General features: G+C 37.8%; 1 protein-coding gene across 1 annotated transcript; it reads left to right on the top strand.

Moving 5' to 3' along the window:
• The first annotated feature begins 16436 nt into the window (after nt 1–16436).
• On the top strand, nt 16437–20729 carry CRK56 (cysteine-rich receptor-like protein kinase). Its single transcript, XM_003551985.5, has 8 exons — nt 16437–16948; nt 17058–17476; nt 18446–18559; nt 18645–18784; nt 18859–19069; nt 19158–19392; nt 19610–19754; nt 19886–20729. The coding sequence occupies exons 1-8, from the start codon at nt 16569–16571 to the stop codon at nt 20210–20212; spliced, it is 1971 nt and encodes a 656-aa protein (XP_003552033.1). The 5' UTR covers nt 16437–16568; the 3' UTR covers nt 20213–20729.
• The last annotated feature ends 292 nt before the right edge of the window (nt 20730–21021 follow it).

Here is a 21021-nt window from a genome sequence, read left to right as displayed (position 1 = left end):
CAAATTCATCAAGGGATGACACCAATCCTCCTTTCCAATTCCCTATATGGCAACTCACAAACAAGGAAACAAAGAGACAAGCAATAACCAAAGACCAAAAAAATGAAATGAAAGCTAAACCAATAGAGTTTTAATAAGACAAATTTTCAAGCATTATTCAACAATTAAAGCAATGAAAAGCACACAAAAGCAAGCTAGGATTCAAAGAGAAACTAGAATGGCTCTAGAGTAGAGTAAAAAAACAAAAAAAAGACTCAAGAAACCTTTAGTTTTGGCACTTGTTTTGACACTAATTTTCAATTGAAATTTCAAAACTAAGATTGGTATAAAATAGGCACCAATTATAGAACAAAATTCGAGCCAAAGCAACAAGCACACTTCCTTTTCACTTTTTTCTTCCTAGACACTAACTTTCCTGCCAACTTGTGTGATTTTTCGTATTTTTCACTTTTATCCAAATCACTTGTTTCTTTTTTTCTAATTTTTTTTCCAGATGTCTAGAAATTTCAGTAAAAATTTCAACTCAAATTCGGATTGACCAATTCCCAGTCATTTTTACAAGTTCATATGTTCAAGCTACCAGCACCAACGATTTCAACCTAGAAATCAAGACTAGTGTTTATGTTGCTTAAAGCTTGGATAATTACAATTTGTGTTTGCTTATGCTCAAATGTCTTGAATAACACAATCCAAGAGAGCTTAAAACTTATTTTGATTCACAAATCCAGCCACAACTCAACACCACAACTCAATTTCTTCATAGGCATCGTACAGGAAACTTAGAAAACAAAACAAAGGTCAACGACAAGACTACTTCTAGGAATTGATTTAGAACATGTTATGAACTAAATAACATGCATGAATTAGACTCAAAATTCAAAAGATAGGCTTAGAATGACAAGAATACATGAACAAATGTATCTAGAATTCAATCAACAAAATCAAAATTCAACACAAACTTAGAATATAATGTGACAATTATTATGACTAAACATAACTCTAAGACAACATGGATTAAGTGATTTACACTTAGATTTTTGTATTTTTTTTTCTAATCAATACTTTGGAAGAAAATTTAGATCTAGAGGTTCAGCACAAGAAGATTATGACTGAAAAATGATAGAACCTAAAATCAACACAAAAACATGATTCAAGAGTAGATCTATAAAATTTGAACCATAGAAATGCAAGAACAAGTGTAGATTTAAGATTTAATCAGTTTATTTTTTTTTTGAATCTACTCTAAACATCACCAAACCACAAGACAATGGAGGATATACATGGATAATAAGATGAAGAACAAGGAATTAAAGTGAATTCACCAAACAAAAAGATAAAGGAAGCAAAAGAACATCACCTAGATGAAGATGCTCTGATACCTCATGATGCAACTCCATGTGGAGCTTGTAGGCCTTGGATCTTCTTCATCAATGGAGTCCTTTGCTTCTTGAGGATTAATGGTAGTGGAATGAAGAAGGAAGAAAGATGATTGGAGACCCCACTTCAAGGAGAAGATGAGTCAAGAAAAAGCTCACCACCATAGGAAACCATGAATAAGAGCTTGAAGGTAAAAGAAGATGAGTGGAGGGAGAGGGAGAGAAGGAGCACGAAATTTTGTGCCTCAAATGAGGTCTGAACTTTGAAGTGTAATTCTCAAATGATCAAAGTTGAAAAAAATGCATACACATGGCCTTTATTTGTAGCCTAAGTGTCACACAAAATTAAAGGAAAAATTGAATTTCTATTCAAATTTCACTTGAATTTGAAATTGAATTTGTGGAGCCAAATTTTGGAGCCAATTTCACTAATTATGATTAGTGAATTTTAGCTATAGTTCAACCCACTAATCCAAGATCAAGTCCAAGATTCTCCACTAAGTGTGCTTAGGTGTCATGAGGCATGTAAAACATGAAGGACATGCACAAAGTGTGACTATATATGATGTGATAATAGGGTGTAACAAGCAAATGCTCACCTCCCCCTCTAAAATTTAATTGGATTGGGCTTCTCCCAATTCAATTAAATTTATTTCCAACCACACACATCAAATATTCACTTAATGCGTGTGAAATTACAAAACTACCCCTAATACAAAAACTAGTCTAGGTACTCTAAGAACCCAGTACATACTCTCACTCCTCCTCGCGCTCTACTCTCACTCACACTCCCTCTTGAATTGACACCACTAAGACACAAAGAGGAACTCCCTTGTGCTTTACTCTCACTCACTCTCCCTCTTGAATTGTCTCCACTAAGACACGAAAAGGAACTCCCTCACGATGCCACTCTCGTCGCCATGAGAGTGTCATTCATAGTTGATTGCACTTATCTTCATTACCACTGCTATCGTCGTTTGTGCTTGTTCTTCTATCTCTGCAATAGAGCTTGTAACGCCCTTCATTACAATAACAACCCGTAATAAAAATATACTTTAAAACGTCCATAAAATAAGAATTTAGAAATTACAATGGTTTGAAATACTTCAAATATTATAAATAAATGAGTTCTTACATAAATAAACAATTTTATTCTCAAATATGGACTTCTTCAAAGTTTAATTAATAATGAACTAAGTCTTTAATTCTCCTTCATCTCAAAAGTTTCTTACTCGAACTCTAAAAATATCATTTTTAATAAGATAATAATTTCAATGAATAAAACAAGTTTTAAAAGAGTTCGCAAATAGTATTGTTCTCAACTGGTACAGTAACTAGAAAATCCAATCATGACATCCACAAAATTAAATTAAAAATAATATATTCATACTTATTAAACAACCACAAATTATTCACACAGAGAAATAACATTCTAGTAAACAAACACAATGCTTCACTGCATTTAATTCTTGAACAAACAAACAAACAAATTATCACATCACAACTCAGTGATTCCTAGAATCACTAGACTCAACTCTTTGGTTCTCAGAGTCGGTGTAAATCTCAGATTCTTCAAAGGGTCTATGAGTTCATATTCATGCAATGGAGGTATACAAAATCTCTTCCCCATCCCAGATGGAGATATCTATTGTAAATCTCATTCTCATCTTAGATGGAGGTATCTATTATAAATCTCATCCTCGTTCAAGATAGAGGTATCTCATATTAATTTTTCAAAATAGAATATACATTTTCATCCCTTCCTAGAAAGGTTATGGCCAACTTACACATAATTACAAAATATCATTACAAATAACTATTGAATAAATTCTCTAATTCCAAAATATTATAATAAAATACCCAAAACATTATAACATCATAGAAAACTATTATTAACATAAACCAATATTATAGCTAATTGCTTGTAAAGCACCATCATGTAAACAAACTCTTTTGTGTGAGAATTATATGGACTAAAAGTATCTATATGTAATGTAGGGTATACATATTTTAATAAGAGAAACACAGACCACGGAAAAACGTCAATGTATATTTCATCGAGGCATGAATCAAGGAATTGAATAAAGTAGAATTAATATCATGTATACACGAAAAAACAACACCCAATGTAATGCATATATACAAACAATTCAATCCAATTGGAAGTCACACTCAGTACATATAAGCAATCAAGAATTATTCAATTAATTTCACTAACCACAAAATCTTCTTTATCCAGGATCCAAAAATCATATCTATAAAAAACGTATCATGAAAGTTTAAAAAAAGTTGTTTTACTCACCTCTTGAAGCACATAGTAATTCATACTTTCTTCCTTTATTATTCCCCTTCTTCATTTAATGGGTCTGTCAATAAGATTCTCTTTGTTTCTTCATTCTTCTCAATTCTATATGATCTACTAATTTTCTATTTTCTTGGAGAGACTGCTTATAAAATCTTAGTAGAAGAAAATTATTTATCCTTATATAAGTACAAGAGTATATGATTTAAGATTGAGCCACATGAGATATACTCTTAGCAGATTTGGCTAATTAAATTGAAATTCTGATACTGGGGACAGATGTCGTACAGGATGTCACGACATCACGCTTCAGAACATGCAGATTGTCTTTAACTGTATGAACAGATTAAACAAGTAAATAACACAAGAGAATTGTTAACCCAGTTTGGTGCAACCTCACCTACATCTGGGGGCTACCAAGCCAGGGAGGAAATCCACTAAAATAGTGTTAGTTCAAGGTCTAACAGCCACTGTTTACAACCTTCTCACCTAACCACTACCCGTGCGATCTCTACCTAAGAGCCACTCTTAGATATGAGAAACCCCGCTCACTCCCTCTCAATCACACTCCCGTGTTTACAATTAAATCAAAGACACACCAGAGATCAACTCTGAACAAAAGGGATCAACCCTACACACTAGAGATCAACTCTACACACTAGAGATCAACTCTACACACTCAGGTCCAACACTTGATGTTAAGGTACCATCAAGGTGGCTCACAAAACACTCAAGTCCCAAAACTCACAACATAACTTTTCAATCCCGGACTTGGTACAGAACTCGTGCAGCCTTCATGTTTATATAGCCGTGTGCGTTTCTGGGCTGCAACTTCTTGTGCTGGATGAGATCTATCATTCTTCCTGAAAATCTGCACTTAGAGATCTAAAAGATACAGTTTGATCTTTTAGTTTTTATCTTTAATCTTTAATCCCTGAACGAACTCTTCTAGTTTGAAATTCGAACTTTAATTATCTTTTAATTCGTTCCTAAAGATAGATCATCTTATCTGTTGCTAACTGCACAATAATCTGTTAAAGAGATAACAGATTTATGTGTCCAGTATTTTCGGGCCAGATGTCAGGACATCGTATCCGACATCGTGGATCCTGCAGCTTTGTGCATTGTACAGCAACTTCCAGTATTTTCGGGCAGGATGTCCTGGACATTGTATCCGACATCTTGGATCCTGCAGCTTCAATTCTTCATTTGACATTTTATCTTGCCTTGTGCATTGTGCAGCCCGATCTTATTCCTTGACATAACGTTGGACATCATGTGCAGCAACTCCAGCTTTCCTTCATTGTCTAAGTGCTTATGTTTTAACAAAATCTTAGCCAATCTTTTAAAACTCAGTAGAGCTAAGCACTAACAATCTCCCCCTTTGGCAAATTTTGTCTAAAACATACTTAGACACTTCCTGAGCAGGTACGAGCAGTTATGCAAGTGGGATCAGCAACTTCTATTATCAGAGTCATCAAGCACAGCGGAAATTCTGCAAGTTGCAAATCTACAAGTCTTCTCCAGGATGTCAAGACATCTCACGTGACATCAGCTTTCTGCTCCTGCTCCCCCTGTCTCCATGCTTACTGCAGCATCTTCTATCAGCTACTAGTCTTTTCCAGGATGTCGAGACATCTCATGTGACATCAGCTTTTTGCTCCCCCTGTCTTCATGCTCTTACTGTAGCATCTTCTATCAGCTACTAGTAGCTTACATCAGTCATCAGCAGCAGCAGTCTCCCCCTCAAGGTCATATACATGCAACTCCCCCTCAAAATCATGAATCATGCATACATCGTATCCTACTGCCATACATCGTATCAAACTACTTTTGCATACATAGTATCCTACTACTCAAAATCATGCATAATAGCAAGCATAATACTATTACTCCCCCTTTTTAGACAGAATTTGACAAAAGTAGAATGCATGAATTTAAGGTGCAAATATTACAGACCCATAGTAAACAATTGTTCAAAGGGACATGCCCCTATAACTAGTAAGAACAAAAATAAAGGTCTGATGATCATGGGGTGGCTTCAGAATCATCATCATCTGATTCTGTATCCTCTGCTGCATCTTCCTCTTCCTTTTCCTCAGCTGCTTCTTCTTCTTCTTCAGCTGCTTCTCCTTCTTCCTCAGCTGCTTCTTCATCATCAATGCCACTCTCTGAGAGCCTTTTGATCAGCAGTTCCAGCTCCATTTTCTTCTCTGTGGTGGCTTTGATGGTTGCTTCCAGCACCTTGCATGTGTCCTTGAGTTCAGCAATTAAAGCATCCTTGGACACAGCACCTGAAGCAGCAGCTTTCCCTGATGTCGAGACAATGTCTGGGACATGTGTCCCCTCAAACAGTTTGTAATGCAGGGATAGAGGAGATTCTCTCTTCATCACAGAGTCAGTGTAGTTTAAAATATTGGGATGTTGACTCAACATAATGCCACACAATACAGTTGGGAAGGCAATGGGTAATTTGACAGCAAAAGATTCTGAATGCTTAACAGTTTGATCAAAAATATAGTTTCCAAAATTAAATTTGGACTTGGTTCCAACAGCATACAGAAATTTACCCAAACCTGTGGCAACAGTGGATGTATGATTAGTGGGTACCCAGTTTGCAGCTCCAATCCTGTGCAGGATTGCATATTTCACACTTAGCTTCCCTGCAGACAGCTTCCCTTTCTTTGGCCAATGCTGGACTTGTTTGGCAGTGATTTCCTTGGCAATTTGATGCTCAGAAACAGCAATATCCACCACTCCATCTGTTGGTCTGCCCAGATATTTGTTGATCACAGCAGGGGAGAATCTAACACACTTTCCTCTGACAAATACTTTTTGATACTCATCACTCTTTCTGTTTGTTATGTCAGAGGGAATGTTGACAATGAATTCCCTGACTAGACTCTCATAGCAGTCTCCCAACTTGGTGACTGTCTTCATTAGTCCTGCTGCCTTGATGAGGTCCATGGTCTCCTTGCAATCCAAGGCATTTCTTCCCAGTTCTCTTTCTAAAGCAAGTCTGCGTTGATATACATATTTCCACCTTTCAACATTGCCAATGGAGTGGAATGAAATGTTGTCCAATGGAGCATCAGGGACATTTCCAGGCACCTTCTTCCCTGATGTCTTGGCCCTCTTTGATGTCAAGACATCTAGTTCGACATCATCATCAGAATCAGATGAGGAAATTTCTTTCCTCTTCTTGGAAGGGATTGCAACTTTGCTCCTTCTGGATGTGGTAGGAGTGATTGGAGTGCTTTTCTTCTGGGCCATAGTCTTGATTCGTCCAGACCTCTTAAGGGGGGTTTTTCCCTTTCTGCTTTGAAGTCTTTCTGCAATGCCAGGTGCTAACTTGTTGGCAATGGGTTCCTCATCAGATTCGACTTCTTCTAAGTCAATGAGGTCACCTGGAGCAGGTTCTTGTGCCCTTGGTGTAGGGGTCTCCTCTGAGGCTTGATCCTCTTCTTCTGTTGATTCCTCTTCACTGGGTGAAGGAAGGACTTCAGCATTTGGAGTGGAGGATGTTGGAACATCTTTCTCAGCATCAGGCACAGAAGCATCCTTCAGAATGCTACTCACAATACTGCGGATTTTCTTGTTCATCTCCGTGTCTACTTCCCTAGGACTTGTTGCAAGGCTAGGGTTTTCAGCAATCTTCACTCCCTGTTGTCTTCTGGGAACCAGTTTCTCAGGGACAGAAGCTTGACCAGGAATTATTTGTATGGGTTGGATGTTGAATTCTGGTTGTTCCTGGTGCGGAGATGATGGTACAGAGGGTGAACCTGAAGCTGAAGTTTCTTTTGGTGAGGTAGCCATGGAAAAGCAGAGCGTTTGGAATGATTTCGTAAATCTCAGAGAGCTATTGGGAAATGCTGGTGAAAACACGAATGCCACGCAAATATAAATTTGAATGAAGAATGTAGAGGGGCGTGTGAAGCAACGATCAAATCTGTTTTGGCCCAGTAATGAATGTGCTATTAACGTTTGAGCACATTCAAATAGAAGTAATTGCTATAAGTCTTCTAGCAGACAAATGCCCAGCTTGCCCCTCAGTTTTTCAAACTGATTTGCATCCAAAGCCTTTGTGAAAATATCTGCTATTTGTTCCTCAGTGTCAACATGCTTCAGTGTGATCACTTTATCATCAACAAGATCTCTGATATAGTGATGTCTAATGTCAATGTGCTTGGTTCTGCTGTGTTGAACAAGATTTTTAGAAATATTAATAGCACTCATGTTGTCACAGTATAATGTCATGACATCTTGTTCGACATTGTACTCTTTGAGCATCTGCTTCATCCAAACTAGTTGTGAACAGCTGCTTCCTGCTGCAATATACTCTGCTTCTGCAGTAGATAGGGACACACAGTTCTGCTTCTTGCTGAACCATGAAATAAGATTGTTGCCCAGATAGAAGCATCCACCAGAAGTGCTTTTTCTGTCATCTGCACTTCCAGCCCAATCAGCATCACAATACCCAACCAGCATTGAATCTGAACAATGACAGTACATAATCCCATAGTCACTGGTGCCATTTACATATTTCAGAATTCTCTTTACTTGATTCAAGTGACTTATCTTAGGATTGGCTTGATATCTTGCACAAACACCTACTGCATAGGTGATGTCGGGTCTGCTAGCTGTTAAATATAGTAAGCTCCCAATCATGCTTCTGTACAGACTTTGATCAACACTGGTGCCAGCTTCATCCTTTGACATCTTCAAGTGAGTAGGTGCAGGTGTTCTTTTGTGGCTGGCATTTTCCATCCCAAACTTCTTGACAATGTTCTTTGCATACTTGCTTTGTGAGAGGAATATGGTGTCTTCCATCTGCTTCACTTGGAGTCCCAGAAAATAAGTCAGCTCTCCAACAAGACTCATCTCAAATTCAGATTGCATCTGTTGGACAAAATGTCGAAGCATCTCATTCGACATCCCTCCAAACACAATGTCATCAACATATATCTGTGCTATCATCAGGTTATCAGCATCTTGTTTGACAAAGAGAGTCTTGTCAATTCCTCCCTTCCTATACCCTTGCTGAGTAAGGAACTCTGTTAGCCTTTCATACCAAGCTCTTGGAGCTTGCTTCAATCCATAGAGAGCCTTCTTGAGCCTGTATACATGATCTGGATGAGTCGGGTCTACAAATCCCTTTGGCTGCTCCACATAGACTTCTTCATTCAGGTATCCATTCAGAAATGCGCTCTTCACATCCCTCTTTCACATTCTTGGGCTCAATTTTGGAGACAAAACATGAGTTGGAGACAATCTCAATCTCCCTTGATCTTGTAGTGACTCCTCTGTTTGGATCTCCTATAATCAGCTCCTTGGGTGCATCTTCTGGATTCTAATGGAGGGTCTCTTGTCAGGTTGGTTGATGTTTGATTCATCTGTAGCAGAATCAGAGTTTTCTGCATTTTCTACACTTTTAGCTGTATCTGCTACATTGTCTCCCGATGTTCTGACATCTTCTTCGACATCCTTCTTTCTTGCTGGAGTTAGATCATCAACAACCACATTGATGGATTCCATCACAGTTCTGGTTCTGGAATTAAATACTCTATATGCTCTGCTGTTTGTAGAGTATCCCAGGAATATTCCTGCATCACTCTTGGGATCCATCTTTCTCCTTTGCTCTCTATCTGCCAAAATGTAACATGGGCTTCCAAAGATGTGAAAGTGCTTGACAGTTGGCTTCCTCCCTTTCCAGATTTCATACAGTGTGGTTGAAGTCCCTCTTCTAAGTGTGACTCTGTTGTGGATGTAGCATGCTGTGTTCATGGCTTCAGCCCAGAGATTATAGGGAAGTTCTTTGGCATGAAGCATGACCCTAGCAGCCTCTTGCAAAGTCCTGTTTTTCCTTTCAACTATGCCATTCTGTTGTGGTGTAATGGCTGCAGAGAACTCATGAGTGATGCCTTCAGATGTGCAGAATTCAGTGAACCTGCTGTTTTCAAACTCTCTGCCATGGTCACTCCTGATTCTCTTGATGACACAGTCCTTTTCTCTTTGAAGTCTTAGACTCAACTCTTTGAATACTTCAAAGGTTTCTGATTTCTCTCTGATAAAGTTGACCCAGGTAAATCTGGAGAAATCATCCACAACAACATAGGCATACCTCTTTCCTCCAAGGCTTTCAACCTGCATAGGCCCCATCAAATCCATGTGAAGTAGTTCCAGCACCCTGGAAGTGGTCTGATGTTGAAGCTTCTGGTGGGACATCTTGACTTGCTTTCCAATCTGACATTCACCACAGATTCTGCCTTCTTCTATTTTCAGATTGGGAATGCCTCTAACAGCACCTTTGTCAATGATTTTCTTCATGCCTCTTAAGTGCAGATGTCCAAATCTTTGATGCCATATTCTGACTTCATCTTCTTTGGAGGATAGACATGTGGAGGAGTAACTGGTTTCTTGAGGTGTCCATAGGTAGCAGTTGTCCTTTGATCTGTTGCCCTTCATTAGAACTTCACTCTTCTCATTTGTCACCAAGCATTCTGACTTTGTGAAGTTTACATTGAATCCTTCATCACACAGCTGACTGATGCTGATCAAGTTTGCAGTCAGTCCCTTCACCAGCAGTACTTTGTCCAGACTAGGAAGTCCATCATGGACTAGCTTTCCCATTCCAGTGATCTTTCCTTTAGAGCCATCTCCAAATGTCACATAGCTAGTGGAGCAAGGTTCAATGTTCACCAGGAATTCTTTGACTCCTGTCATGTGTCTGGAACAGCCGCTGTCTAGGTACCAATCTTCCTTAGCTGATGCTCTAAGTGAAGTATGAACAACAAGACTAACAGTCTTGTGTTTTGGAACCCACATCATCTTCCTTCTGCTGCTGCTACTTTGAGTTCCATGATGTGAATGATCATGTAAATGATAGCAAAAGGGCTTTATGTGACCATACTTGCCACAGTAGTGACACCTCCAATTCTTTCTTTTGCTCCTTTTCTGCTGCGTTCCATGATGTCGAGACCAATGTTGTGACATCGTGGCTCCAGTGCTGTTTTTGGCAGGAACAAATTCTGTCATGGTTGTTCTGCCAGCAGACTTATGATTAAATCCAAGTCCTCTCTGGTTTCCAACATTCTTCCCAAGCTGTAGCACCTCATCAAGCATATCTGAGCCTTTATTCAGCATCTTTACTGATTTTGTCATGTTTTCCAGCTTAGAGTTCAGAAAACCAACTTCTCCTTTAAGCTCAGAGATCTCCTCTTCATGTGCCTCCTTCTCAGCCTCCAGATCTGCAATGACCTTCTTCAGCTGTGCTTCTTGCTGAAGGATCTTCTCACTTTTGATGCATAGTTTTCTATAGGATATAGCAAGCTCATCAAAAGTGATTTCACTATCTGTATCACTTGAATCTTCAGCAGATTCAAATCTCCCAGTGAGTGCATTTACATCTCTATCAGAATCACTTTCTTGTTCACTCTCTGTATCATCAGACCGACATACAGAAAGTCCTTTCCTCTGCTTCTTGAGATGAGTGGGACATTCAGCTATGATGTGTCCATAGCCTTCACACCCATGGCATTGAATTCCTTTGCTGTGACTGGGCTTTTCATCTGACCTTTTCTGGTATTTGCTACCTTTCCTGATGTCGAAAGGGATGTTCTGGACATGTGGTTTCTGCCTCCTGTCCATTCTGTTCAGCACTTTGTTGAACTGCTTTCCAAGGAGCACAACTGCCTTAGTCAGACCTTCATCAGTATCCAGGTCATACTCATCTTCTTCTCCTTCATCATTGGACACGAACGCCAAGTTCTTGCTCTTCTTTTCAGCCCTATCCGAGAGTCCTAGCTCAAAGGTTTGAAGGGAACCAATGAGTTCATCCACTCTCATGTTGCAAATGTCTTGGGCCTCCTCTATTGCAGTGACTTTCATGTCAAATCTCTTAGGCAAGGATCTGAGGATCTTTCTCACCAGCTTTTCATCTGTCATTCTTTCTCCCAAGGCAGTGCAAGCATTGGCAATTTCAAGAATGTTCATGTGGAAGTCATGAATACACTCTTCCTCCTTCATCTTCAGGTTTTCGAATTTTGTAGCCAATAGTTGCAATCTGGACATCTTCACTTTGGAGGTTCCTTCATGAGTGGTTTTCAGGATCTCCCATGCATCTTTGGCCACTGTGCATGTGTTGATCAGTCTGAAGATATTCTTGTCAACTCCATTGAATAGAGCATTCAAAGCTTTGGAGTTTCCAAGTGCCAATTCGTCTTCTTCTTTAGTCCAGTCTTCTTCTGGCTTCAATTCATCAGTGGGCTTTCCTTCTGTGTCCAGCATCTTGGGATGTTCCCAGCCTTTGATGACAGCTTTCCAGGTTCTGCTATCCAGTGATTTGAGGAAGGCCACCATTCTTGCTTTCCAGTATTCATAGTTGGTTCCATCAAGAATTGGTGGTCTGTTCACTGGTCCTCCTTCTTTCTCCATGTTCATCAGAATTTATCTCCCTAGATCTCACTCAGTGATTTCGAGTGCCTGCTCTGATACCAATTGAAATTCTGATACTGGGGACAGATGTCGTACAAGATGTCACGACATCACGCTTCAGAACATGCAGATTGTCTTTAACTGTATGAACAGATTAAACAAGTAAATAACACAAGAGAATTGTTAACCCAGTTCGGTGCAACCTCACCTACATCTGGGGGCTACCAAGCCAGGGAGGAAATCCACTAAAATAGTGTTAGTTCAAGGTCTAACAGCCACTGTTTACAACCTTCTCACCTAACCACTACCTGTGCGATCTCTACCTAAGAGCCACTCTTAGATATGAGAAACCCCGCTCACTCCCTCTCAATCACACTCCCGTGTTTACAATTAAATCAAAGACACACCAGAGATCAACTCTGAACAAAAGGGATCAACCCTACACACTAGAGATCAACTCTACACACTAAAGATCAACTCTACACACTCAGGTCCAACACTTGATGTTAGGGTACCATCAAGGTGGCTCACAAAACACTCAAGTCCCAAAACTCACAAAATAACTTTTCAATCCCGGACTTGGTACAGAACTCGTGCAGCCTTCATGTTTATATAGCCGTGTGCGTTTCTGGGCTGCAACTTCTTGTGCTGGATGAGATCTATCATTCTTCCTGAAAATCTGCACTTAGAGATCTAAAAGATACAGTTTGATCTTTTAGTTTTTATCTTTAATCTTTAATCCCTGAACGAACTCTTCTAGTTTGAAATTCGAACTTTAATTATCTTTTAATTCGTTCCTAAAGATAGATCATCTTATCTGTTGCTAACTGCACAATAATCTGTTAAAGAGATAACAGATTTATGTGTCCAGTATTTTCGGGCCAGATGTCAGGACATCGTATCCGACATCGTGGATCCTGCAGCTTTGTGCATTGTACAGCAACTTCCAGTATTTTCGGGCAGGATGTCCTGGACATTGTATCCGACATCTTGGATCCTGCAGCTTCAATTCTTCATTTGACATTTTATCTTGCCTTGTGCATTGTGCAGCCCGATCTTATTCCTTGACATAACGTTGGACATCATGTGCAGCAACTCCAGCTTTCCTTCATTGTCTAAGTGCTTATGTTTTAACAAAATCTTAGCCAATCTTTTAAAACTCAGTAGAGCTAAGCACTAACATAAATATTTCTTTATCTTTTTCTACTCTATTATTTAGATATATCTAATTATTAACATTGTCTAATATTTTATTTTCCTTCAAGATATATTAAGATAAAACATGATAAGATTTAAATCATTATCAATTATCATGAATTCAATTATGTAACACCCAGACAAATGACACCAAAATGAAAGAGACTCAAAAACTGTACAGGTACGAGACTATACAATTGAGAATGACTTAAAAGAATTAATTGGTACTACCTAAATTAACAAAATTCATATATTTTTTGATAGTCTATCACATAAGAACTCAACAGTTAAATGTGTTTGACTTGGAACAATTATGAGATGTGTGACATTCTGAAAAGTTTTCCAAAAAACATGAGTGAGGAGAACAAAACACACTGAAAATTTTCGTGTTGATTTGTGAGGACAGTTAATGATCCTAAAAGAAGTAAAGTGATGTCAGAATAAATTTTCAATGTCTCAAAAAGATATGTCTATGGAGGGTTTTGACAAACAAAAAATTATACAATTGCCATTTCAATTTACAATGAGTGTATGACATGTTTGACTTGATTCACTCAACCAACAAGTTTTACTTATCCTTGTTCTTTCAAATATAGATTACTCCAAATCATGTACGAATGCTAGTAGTCCTAATTTTGTTGACCACGATGTTGATTGTTTTTGCTTACGAGCTACAATGGAGGCATAAAGTGAAAGGGGACAATGGTTTTATTGGTAAAAGGGTTAAATACCACTTGAGTTAGGAATTTATCACTAGGAGTCTAGGATTGAAACTTTTGTTAAATTTGTGATTGAATCTTATTTACATTGAAAGCAAGTTTTTTTTATAGGAAATTTTACATGGCCAGAAAAGGAAAAAGACAAGAGGCAATTTTTCATGGTTTTTAATCATCAACAATGAACCGTCGAAAAATGTAATTAAATAATAATAAATCAAGCGTCACGCTATCATTTATCGACAAGATTTCATGATTGAGACTAAAATCTTTAATGAACTAAAACATGATAAGATTGATTAATTTAAGGTTCAAGGACTAAAAATAAAAGAATAAAAAAATTAAGTGATTAAAAACATAATTAAGTTTTCATAAAATATCCTTGATTGTTCTATGAATCCCAGGATTTTGACACCAATACAAAGGAAAGGTGGGAATACCAACATCATTCGTCAATAACTTAGGGCAACTAATCCTACCTTTTACTCGAAAAAAAGCTTTTAGAAAAAGATTTGACGTTGTCAGAAAAAGCTTTTAAAAGCCGACGTTAAGGGCGAATATTTAAATATACCCAACCAAATTTCTGCATTTTTTGGACACCAAAATAACGAAAAATACATCAGGAGTCTAATCTTTGTTCGAATCTTCATAAAGAAGTTCAAAAGCCTTCACGAATGCTCACCTATTCGGATGCAATTGATTCACAGCACAAAGTATCAACAACACACTGAAAGTCAATTAATGGAAATATTACTACCTCGAACCTCTCCGCCAAAATCTCATGCATAAAGTAAAGTCTTCCGAGCCTGAAACCCTGGCATGACAAAAGCTGGCCTCGGGATCGCACGACTCTAATTCCACTAAATTCGTTCTCTTTACCCTACACACGTTTTATTCAAACCAATAACAGTCTCTTGGTTTGTATACACAGATTTTATCTCTAATATAATTTCGTCAACCTAATCATAGTTATTAACATGCTCTTTATTAGTCGGTGCATCTCTAACACCACTGCCCGTGCACTGACCAACATCGGCCAAAGCCTCGACATTCACATCGTCATCCAAACTTTCTCCTTCCGACCCCTGTCCTCCGTCCTTGAAATAAACAATTTGCAACGCACACATTGGTGATCTTCTTCAACATCAATATCAATGTCTTTCACACAAAATTTTTGTTTTTCACATTCGATTGTTATAACAAAAAATAATCAATTTTCATAAAAAAGAATTTATTGGTTTTTAAAACAAGACCAAATTACAATTTTGAGTCTCAGTTTCATAAATCAACCATAGTACCGGTATCCATCCTCGTACTCGGTTCTAATGTACGAATAAATACCTTTTTTGCTTGCATTTTAATCTATTCTCATAAAATCTGAATACACTTTGCCATACCTATAAACAATCAGTCATCCGTCCACCCACATTTCCTATGGGCTCCGTGAACAATGTTCCCCATTTACATACTGACATACCATTATTATCCCAACCGTAAACTTTGCTGCTACTTGCAAAACTATCCATTAATTAATCATTCAACGACATGATAAATGATTATTCTAGTAGTTAAATGTGTAAATTAATTACAATTTAATTTTAAAAAAAATCCAAAAAAATTAATAATTAAATAGTCTCACAACATTTAATAACGTAACATAATTATTAAACTTTTATACATTTCAACATTAAATCAGAATTTTTGTTTTTTTAACTAAATTATATAATCATTTACCCTTCAACGACCCCACGGACTAGTCCACCACAACGCATTCTGGACGCTGCCTTCTAAATGTGGCATACGCATACCCATGACCTGACCGACCTTGTCTGCACCACCCGTTGACCTTGGTGGCCCTCACTCGGTTTCGTCACCCTCAAATCTCTGACTCTCGTCAAACCAAGACAGACACAACAGAACGATTTTTAGCTGAACCAAAACGACATCTTCTATTGACTTTAAATGTTTTGTAAATTATTATAATAATAAACTTATAATAAAATCAATTTTTTATCACGCAGTTTTTAACTTTTATTATATAAGTTATAAATCAGTTAGTCAATTTATTTTTAAAAATGAATATAATTAACGTCTTTTGGAAAAAGCACCAAAAATAAATCTTATTAAATTTTTAAATACTTTCTATCCATAAGTACCAGGGAAATGATAAATAAATTATCCTTCTAAATAAAAGCTAGGATTTAAACCTAAGCATGTTGTTTCGGTAAAAGAAAAAACCCTAGATATTTCACTTACCCAAAAGCAAGGATTTAAACCGTAATTGTTACTTAATAAATATTCAAATATTCAAATTTACAATTAAATTTTTGACAGGTAAGGTAATCTACATAAAAAATACTATGTACTTACTAATTGAAACAGGTAATTTGTACTATCACCATTATTATAATACTACCATCTACATTCCTTCATTTCTCCCCCACCCTGTTCTCTCTGACTCCACACCTACTATTTTCTCGTACTTCAAGTTCAAACACGAAAGTTTCCAAGCTTATCCATCAAAACAAAAAAAATCCAACTTCGATGCCTTCTTCTTCCTTTCTGTTTCTCTTCCACTGTTCATTCTTCTTACCTTATGCCCTCTCCGACCCAAGAGCCCAGAGAGCCGCGCTGCTATGCACGAACCGCACCGTTTTATCCCTCTCCCGGCGCCAAGTCTTCATCGCGAACTTCCTGGCGGCGATGGACGCGCTGACGCCTCTCACCACCTCGCACGGCCACGGCGCCGTCTCCAACGGCTCCCAAAACGCCACCGTTTACGCCTTCGGCGAGTGCATGAGGGACCTCTCGCGGAACGACTGCAACTTGTGCCTGGCTCAGTGCAAGACGCAGCTCCTCGCCTGCCTCCCTTTCCAGAGAGGGACACGTGGCGGCCGCCTGTTCTTCGACGGCTGCTACCTCAGGTTTTGTTTTTTTATGGACAAATGTTAATTATTAGTTGTTAGTTTTTTTTTGTTAGCACCATCTTTTTTTCGCTTTAAGTCAACCTTATAACTCCGGCTGCTATCTCAGGTACGATGACTACAACTTCTTCGGCGAAACTCGAAGCGACCAAGATACCACCGTGTGTGGAAATAATAGTAATAACAACAATTCTAACAGTGTTGCTAATAGTGCTACTAATAGCAGTAGCGGTGTTTATAAGGCTAATGCTATGGCCTTGGTTCTGAACCTGAGCGAGTTGGCGCCGAAAAGCGATGGGTTTTTCGTGGGGTCTGTCGAGAGAAAGAACGTGCGTGTTTACGGGTTGGCTCAGTGCTGGGAGTATGTGAATGGCAGTGCTTGTGAGAGATGTTTGGCGGATGCTGTCACGAGGATTGGCTCGTGTGCCACGCAAGAAGCCAGGGCGTTGAATGCTGGTTGTTACTTGAGGTACTCTGCGCAGAAGTTTTATAACAATTCGGGCGTTGTGCCAACCGCTGGAAAACATGGTGAGTTGTATGTACTCTCTGTTTTGGGCAAGGTTTTAAATTAAGGTTACGATATCGTCATAATACTTGATATTGCAGGAAAAAGGAACCGTAACAACACACTCTCTAACACGTTACACGCTCCTGTTAACACTAATTCTTCTCTCCCTTGATTAAAATTTATTGAAAATTATATAATCATGAAACAAATTCATTAAATAGGAGTCGATACTTACAATATTTTGAGATTTTTAATCAATTTGAACAAGAGAAAGTGTTCTTAAAAGAGTGTATCAGAAATTGTGTTTCTAGTATTTCTCTTGTGGGAAATTAGAGGAAAATGTGATTGCAATTACCACAATTGCAGTTGAGATGAGATAGGATGAGTCCGGAATCCTTGAAGTTGCGAAATCACAGTTGTGGACCCTTTTCAAAAACATGGTTTCGCCACATGGTTCTTGTTTGATTCTCTTTATGATCTTGGATTTTAATTACCCTATATGGATTCTCCCATCCTAGTAATTGTTTATCTGAATTTGATGTGGATTGAAATGCATATTTGATGCCACTTGTAGACAATGCGACCAAGGTTTTAAATTGCAAGGCAGTTGAGGTTTCATTGCAATTGTTGATATTGTGAAAAATTACAGACAAATGTTGTTGATGGGTTGCAATTGTGGTCGTGGAGATCCCAAAAACCTTGGGTAACCTTTTTGTAAAACCTATATAGACTAAGATATAACGTATATGCAGTATTTTAAATAGATTTGTATTATTTATTTTATTTTATTAAGTGGTTTTCAAAGAAAGGTTTTTTTTTTTCTCAGAAATTTCAGGTGGATCTTTTACCCTTGATGTCTGTATCTGTTATGGAATTTACTTTTCTTGTTTATTTGAAATTGGCATTACTGTGAACAAGTAAAATACTTGGAAAGATCACCTTTCTGATAAAATGTCACCAAAGCGGTGTTGCTGAATATGTTATGTTAGGAAAACGGAGACTAGCTAAAATTCTGGCTGCGTCTTCTGCTGCCTTGGCTCTTCTGCTGGTAATTGCAACAGTTGTTTTCTTTATAAGGAAGAATGTGGTGACAAGGAGAAGAGGTACCAATATTTGATATTTAGGACTGAGACTATTAAAACTGTAAATACTGAACTGAAGGTTGTTGTAATGTTGTTCTTACCTCAGAAAGAAGACAGTTTGGTGCTCTTCTGGACACAGTGAATAAGTCCAAGCTAAATATGCCTTACGAGGTTCTTGAAAAAGCAACAAATTACTTCAATGAGGCCAACAAGCTTGGACAAGGGGGATCAGGTTCTGTTTATAAAGTAAGTATTTTCTGATCTTGTGTGTTATTGTTGCTTACATATTGCCTGACTAAATGTTTTTTGTTCCAATATAGGGAGTTATGCCAGATGGAATTACCGTTGCAATAAAAAGGCTTAGCTTCAACACAACGCAATGGGCGGATCATTTCTTCAATGAGGTCAATTTGATTAGTGGCATTCATCACAAAAATCTAGTAAAACTTTTAGGGTGCAGCATCACAGGACCTGAAAGCCTTCTTGTTTATGAATATGTGCCTAACCAGAGCCTCCATGATCACTTTTCTGGTTGTGACTTTATATCTGATATCCTGTCTTAAAGAAATTTCCTTTAAAATTAGCTTTTGCTTATTGCGTTTTCTTTGAAAATTTCTAGTAAGAAGGACTTCTCAACCGCTGACTTGGGAAATCAGGCACAAAATTTTATTAGGAATTGCAGAGGGCATGGCCTACCTTCATGAGGAATCACATGTGAGAATCATTCATAGAGACATAAAATTGAGCAACATTCTGCTTGAAGAGGACTTTACACCCAAGATTGCTGATTTTGGACTTGCTAGATTATTTCCTGAAGACAAGTCTCACATTAGCACAGCCATTGCTGGCACACTGTAAGTGCATGACCCTCTTCTGCATCTTAGTTGTTCTGTATGTGCTGTTAATAAGGGAAATATCTTGCATAGGCCTTAAATGACTAGAAGGTGAATTTTCATTAATCAAAATACTGGCTGCCCTGTCTTCTGTTAATTTACTGTTTTATAATATTTATTACTTACTAGCTTTGTGAAAGACCAACTGTTTACAGTGTTTATTATGTGTTCATATTAGGGGGTATATGGCTCCAGAGTATGTTGTTCGTGGGAAGTTGACTGAGAAAGCAGATGTTTACAGTTTTGGAGTTCTTGTTATTGAAATTGTATCTGGCAAAAAAATCAGTGCTTATATTATGAATTCGTCCTCTCTCCTACATACGGTAACTGTTTTCATCTGACATGTTGCTACTACATACTAATTCATTTGATGCTTTTAACAAGACAAACATTCTCATAAGTCTAAGAACTGTCCTTAGTTGATGATCATTTTTCTGTTCTCTTTTTATACAAGGTTTGGAGCCTCTATGGATCAAATAGGCTATCTGAAGTTGTTGATCCGACCCTAGAGGGTGCTTTTCCCGCAGAGGTAGCATGCCAACTGCTTCAGATAGGGTTACTTTGTGCACAAGCATCTGCAGAGTTGAGACCATCAATGTCAGTAGTAGTTAAAATGGTTAATAACGATCACGAAATTCCTCAGCCAACACAACCGCCGTTCATGAATTCCGGTAGTTCAGAATTTGGCAAATCTGGTTTACCTGGATATAATTTTCAGCCTGGATCCAACACTCAGTCTTCAGGGAACACCATAAGTGAAAGTGAGATTGAGCCTAGATAAGTTACATTACACATCCTTTCTCCTGGACCATGTTTTGTGCTCACAATCCCCAAGTACCCTTATAAAAGCTGTTGGCATGTTTGCTTTCTTGAAAAAGTATGGTTTCAATTATCAACAAGGCATTCCCTTGTACATCTCTGAATTGAAAGGGGAGTGACACAACCCCACATATGAACCATCTGCCAACAGTTAGGACTGGTTGCTATTTGTATAGATCACAGTTTCACAAAAGGCTGCAAGGTATAAAAGTTAAATTTTTCCGAAAACTTGTACATTCCATTATAACACAGGTCACCCAGAAAAGAATCAATAAGCTGATCTATGCAAAATTTATACCATGTTTTTTTAACTGTTTGAGTTCTCTACTAATACCTGATTGAGTTTTCTACCAGACACCTAGAATGAAAGGTACAGGGATTCCAAAAATTTTACTTGTAACCACCAGTGATTATTTATTTACCTTTTATTCTTTTATTTAACATAATTTATTTTAAGTTCCTTATTTTATTGTTAACTATTTTTTAGTCTACAGAAAACTATCTAACTCCTACTCCATTGTCCGTTGCTATCATTTATTTATTATGATATGCTAAATACTGTAACTTTATTAAAATTTGCTACAAAATACATACAGCCTTTGGTTTCAGTAATAGAAATCCCTTTTATTTCAGTACCTATGCCTTTGACAATTGAAGAAAAACCTTCCCGTTAGATGCATAACTTGTATTCTAATGAAACATAGTTCTGGAAATTAATTTTGGAGTTGATATTGTTGTTCTAGAAAGTAATTTCTAGAACTATGTTTTAAC

The sequence above is a fragment of the Glycine max genome, chromosome 18 (genome assembly GCF_000004515.6).
Source record: "Glycine max cultivar Williams 82 chromosome 18, Glycine_max_v4.0, whole genome shotgun sequence".
Taxonomy (NCBI): Eukaryota; Viridiplantae; Streptophyta; class Magnoliopsida; order Fabales; family Fabaceae; genus Glycine; species Glycine max.
Note: the sequence above shows the minus strand (reverse complement) of the source record. Positions and strands in the feature narration are given on the sequence as shown.

Coding starts and splice junctions, on each gene's coding strand:
- CRK56 (XM_003551985.5), top strand. CDS start 16,569: ATGCCTTCTTCTTCCTTTCTGTTTCTCTTCCACTGTTCATTCTTCTTA. Junction 16,949..17,057: donor TTCGACGGCTGCTACCTCAG/GTTTTGTTTTTT, acceptor CTGCTATCTCAG/GTACGATGACTACAACTTCT. Junction 19,755..19,885: donor CGTCCTCTCTCCTACATACG/GTAACTGTTTTC, acceptor TTTTTATACAAG/GTTTGGAGCCTCTATGGATC.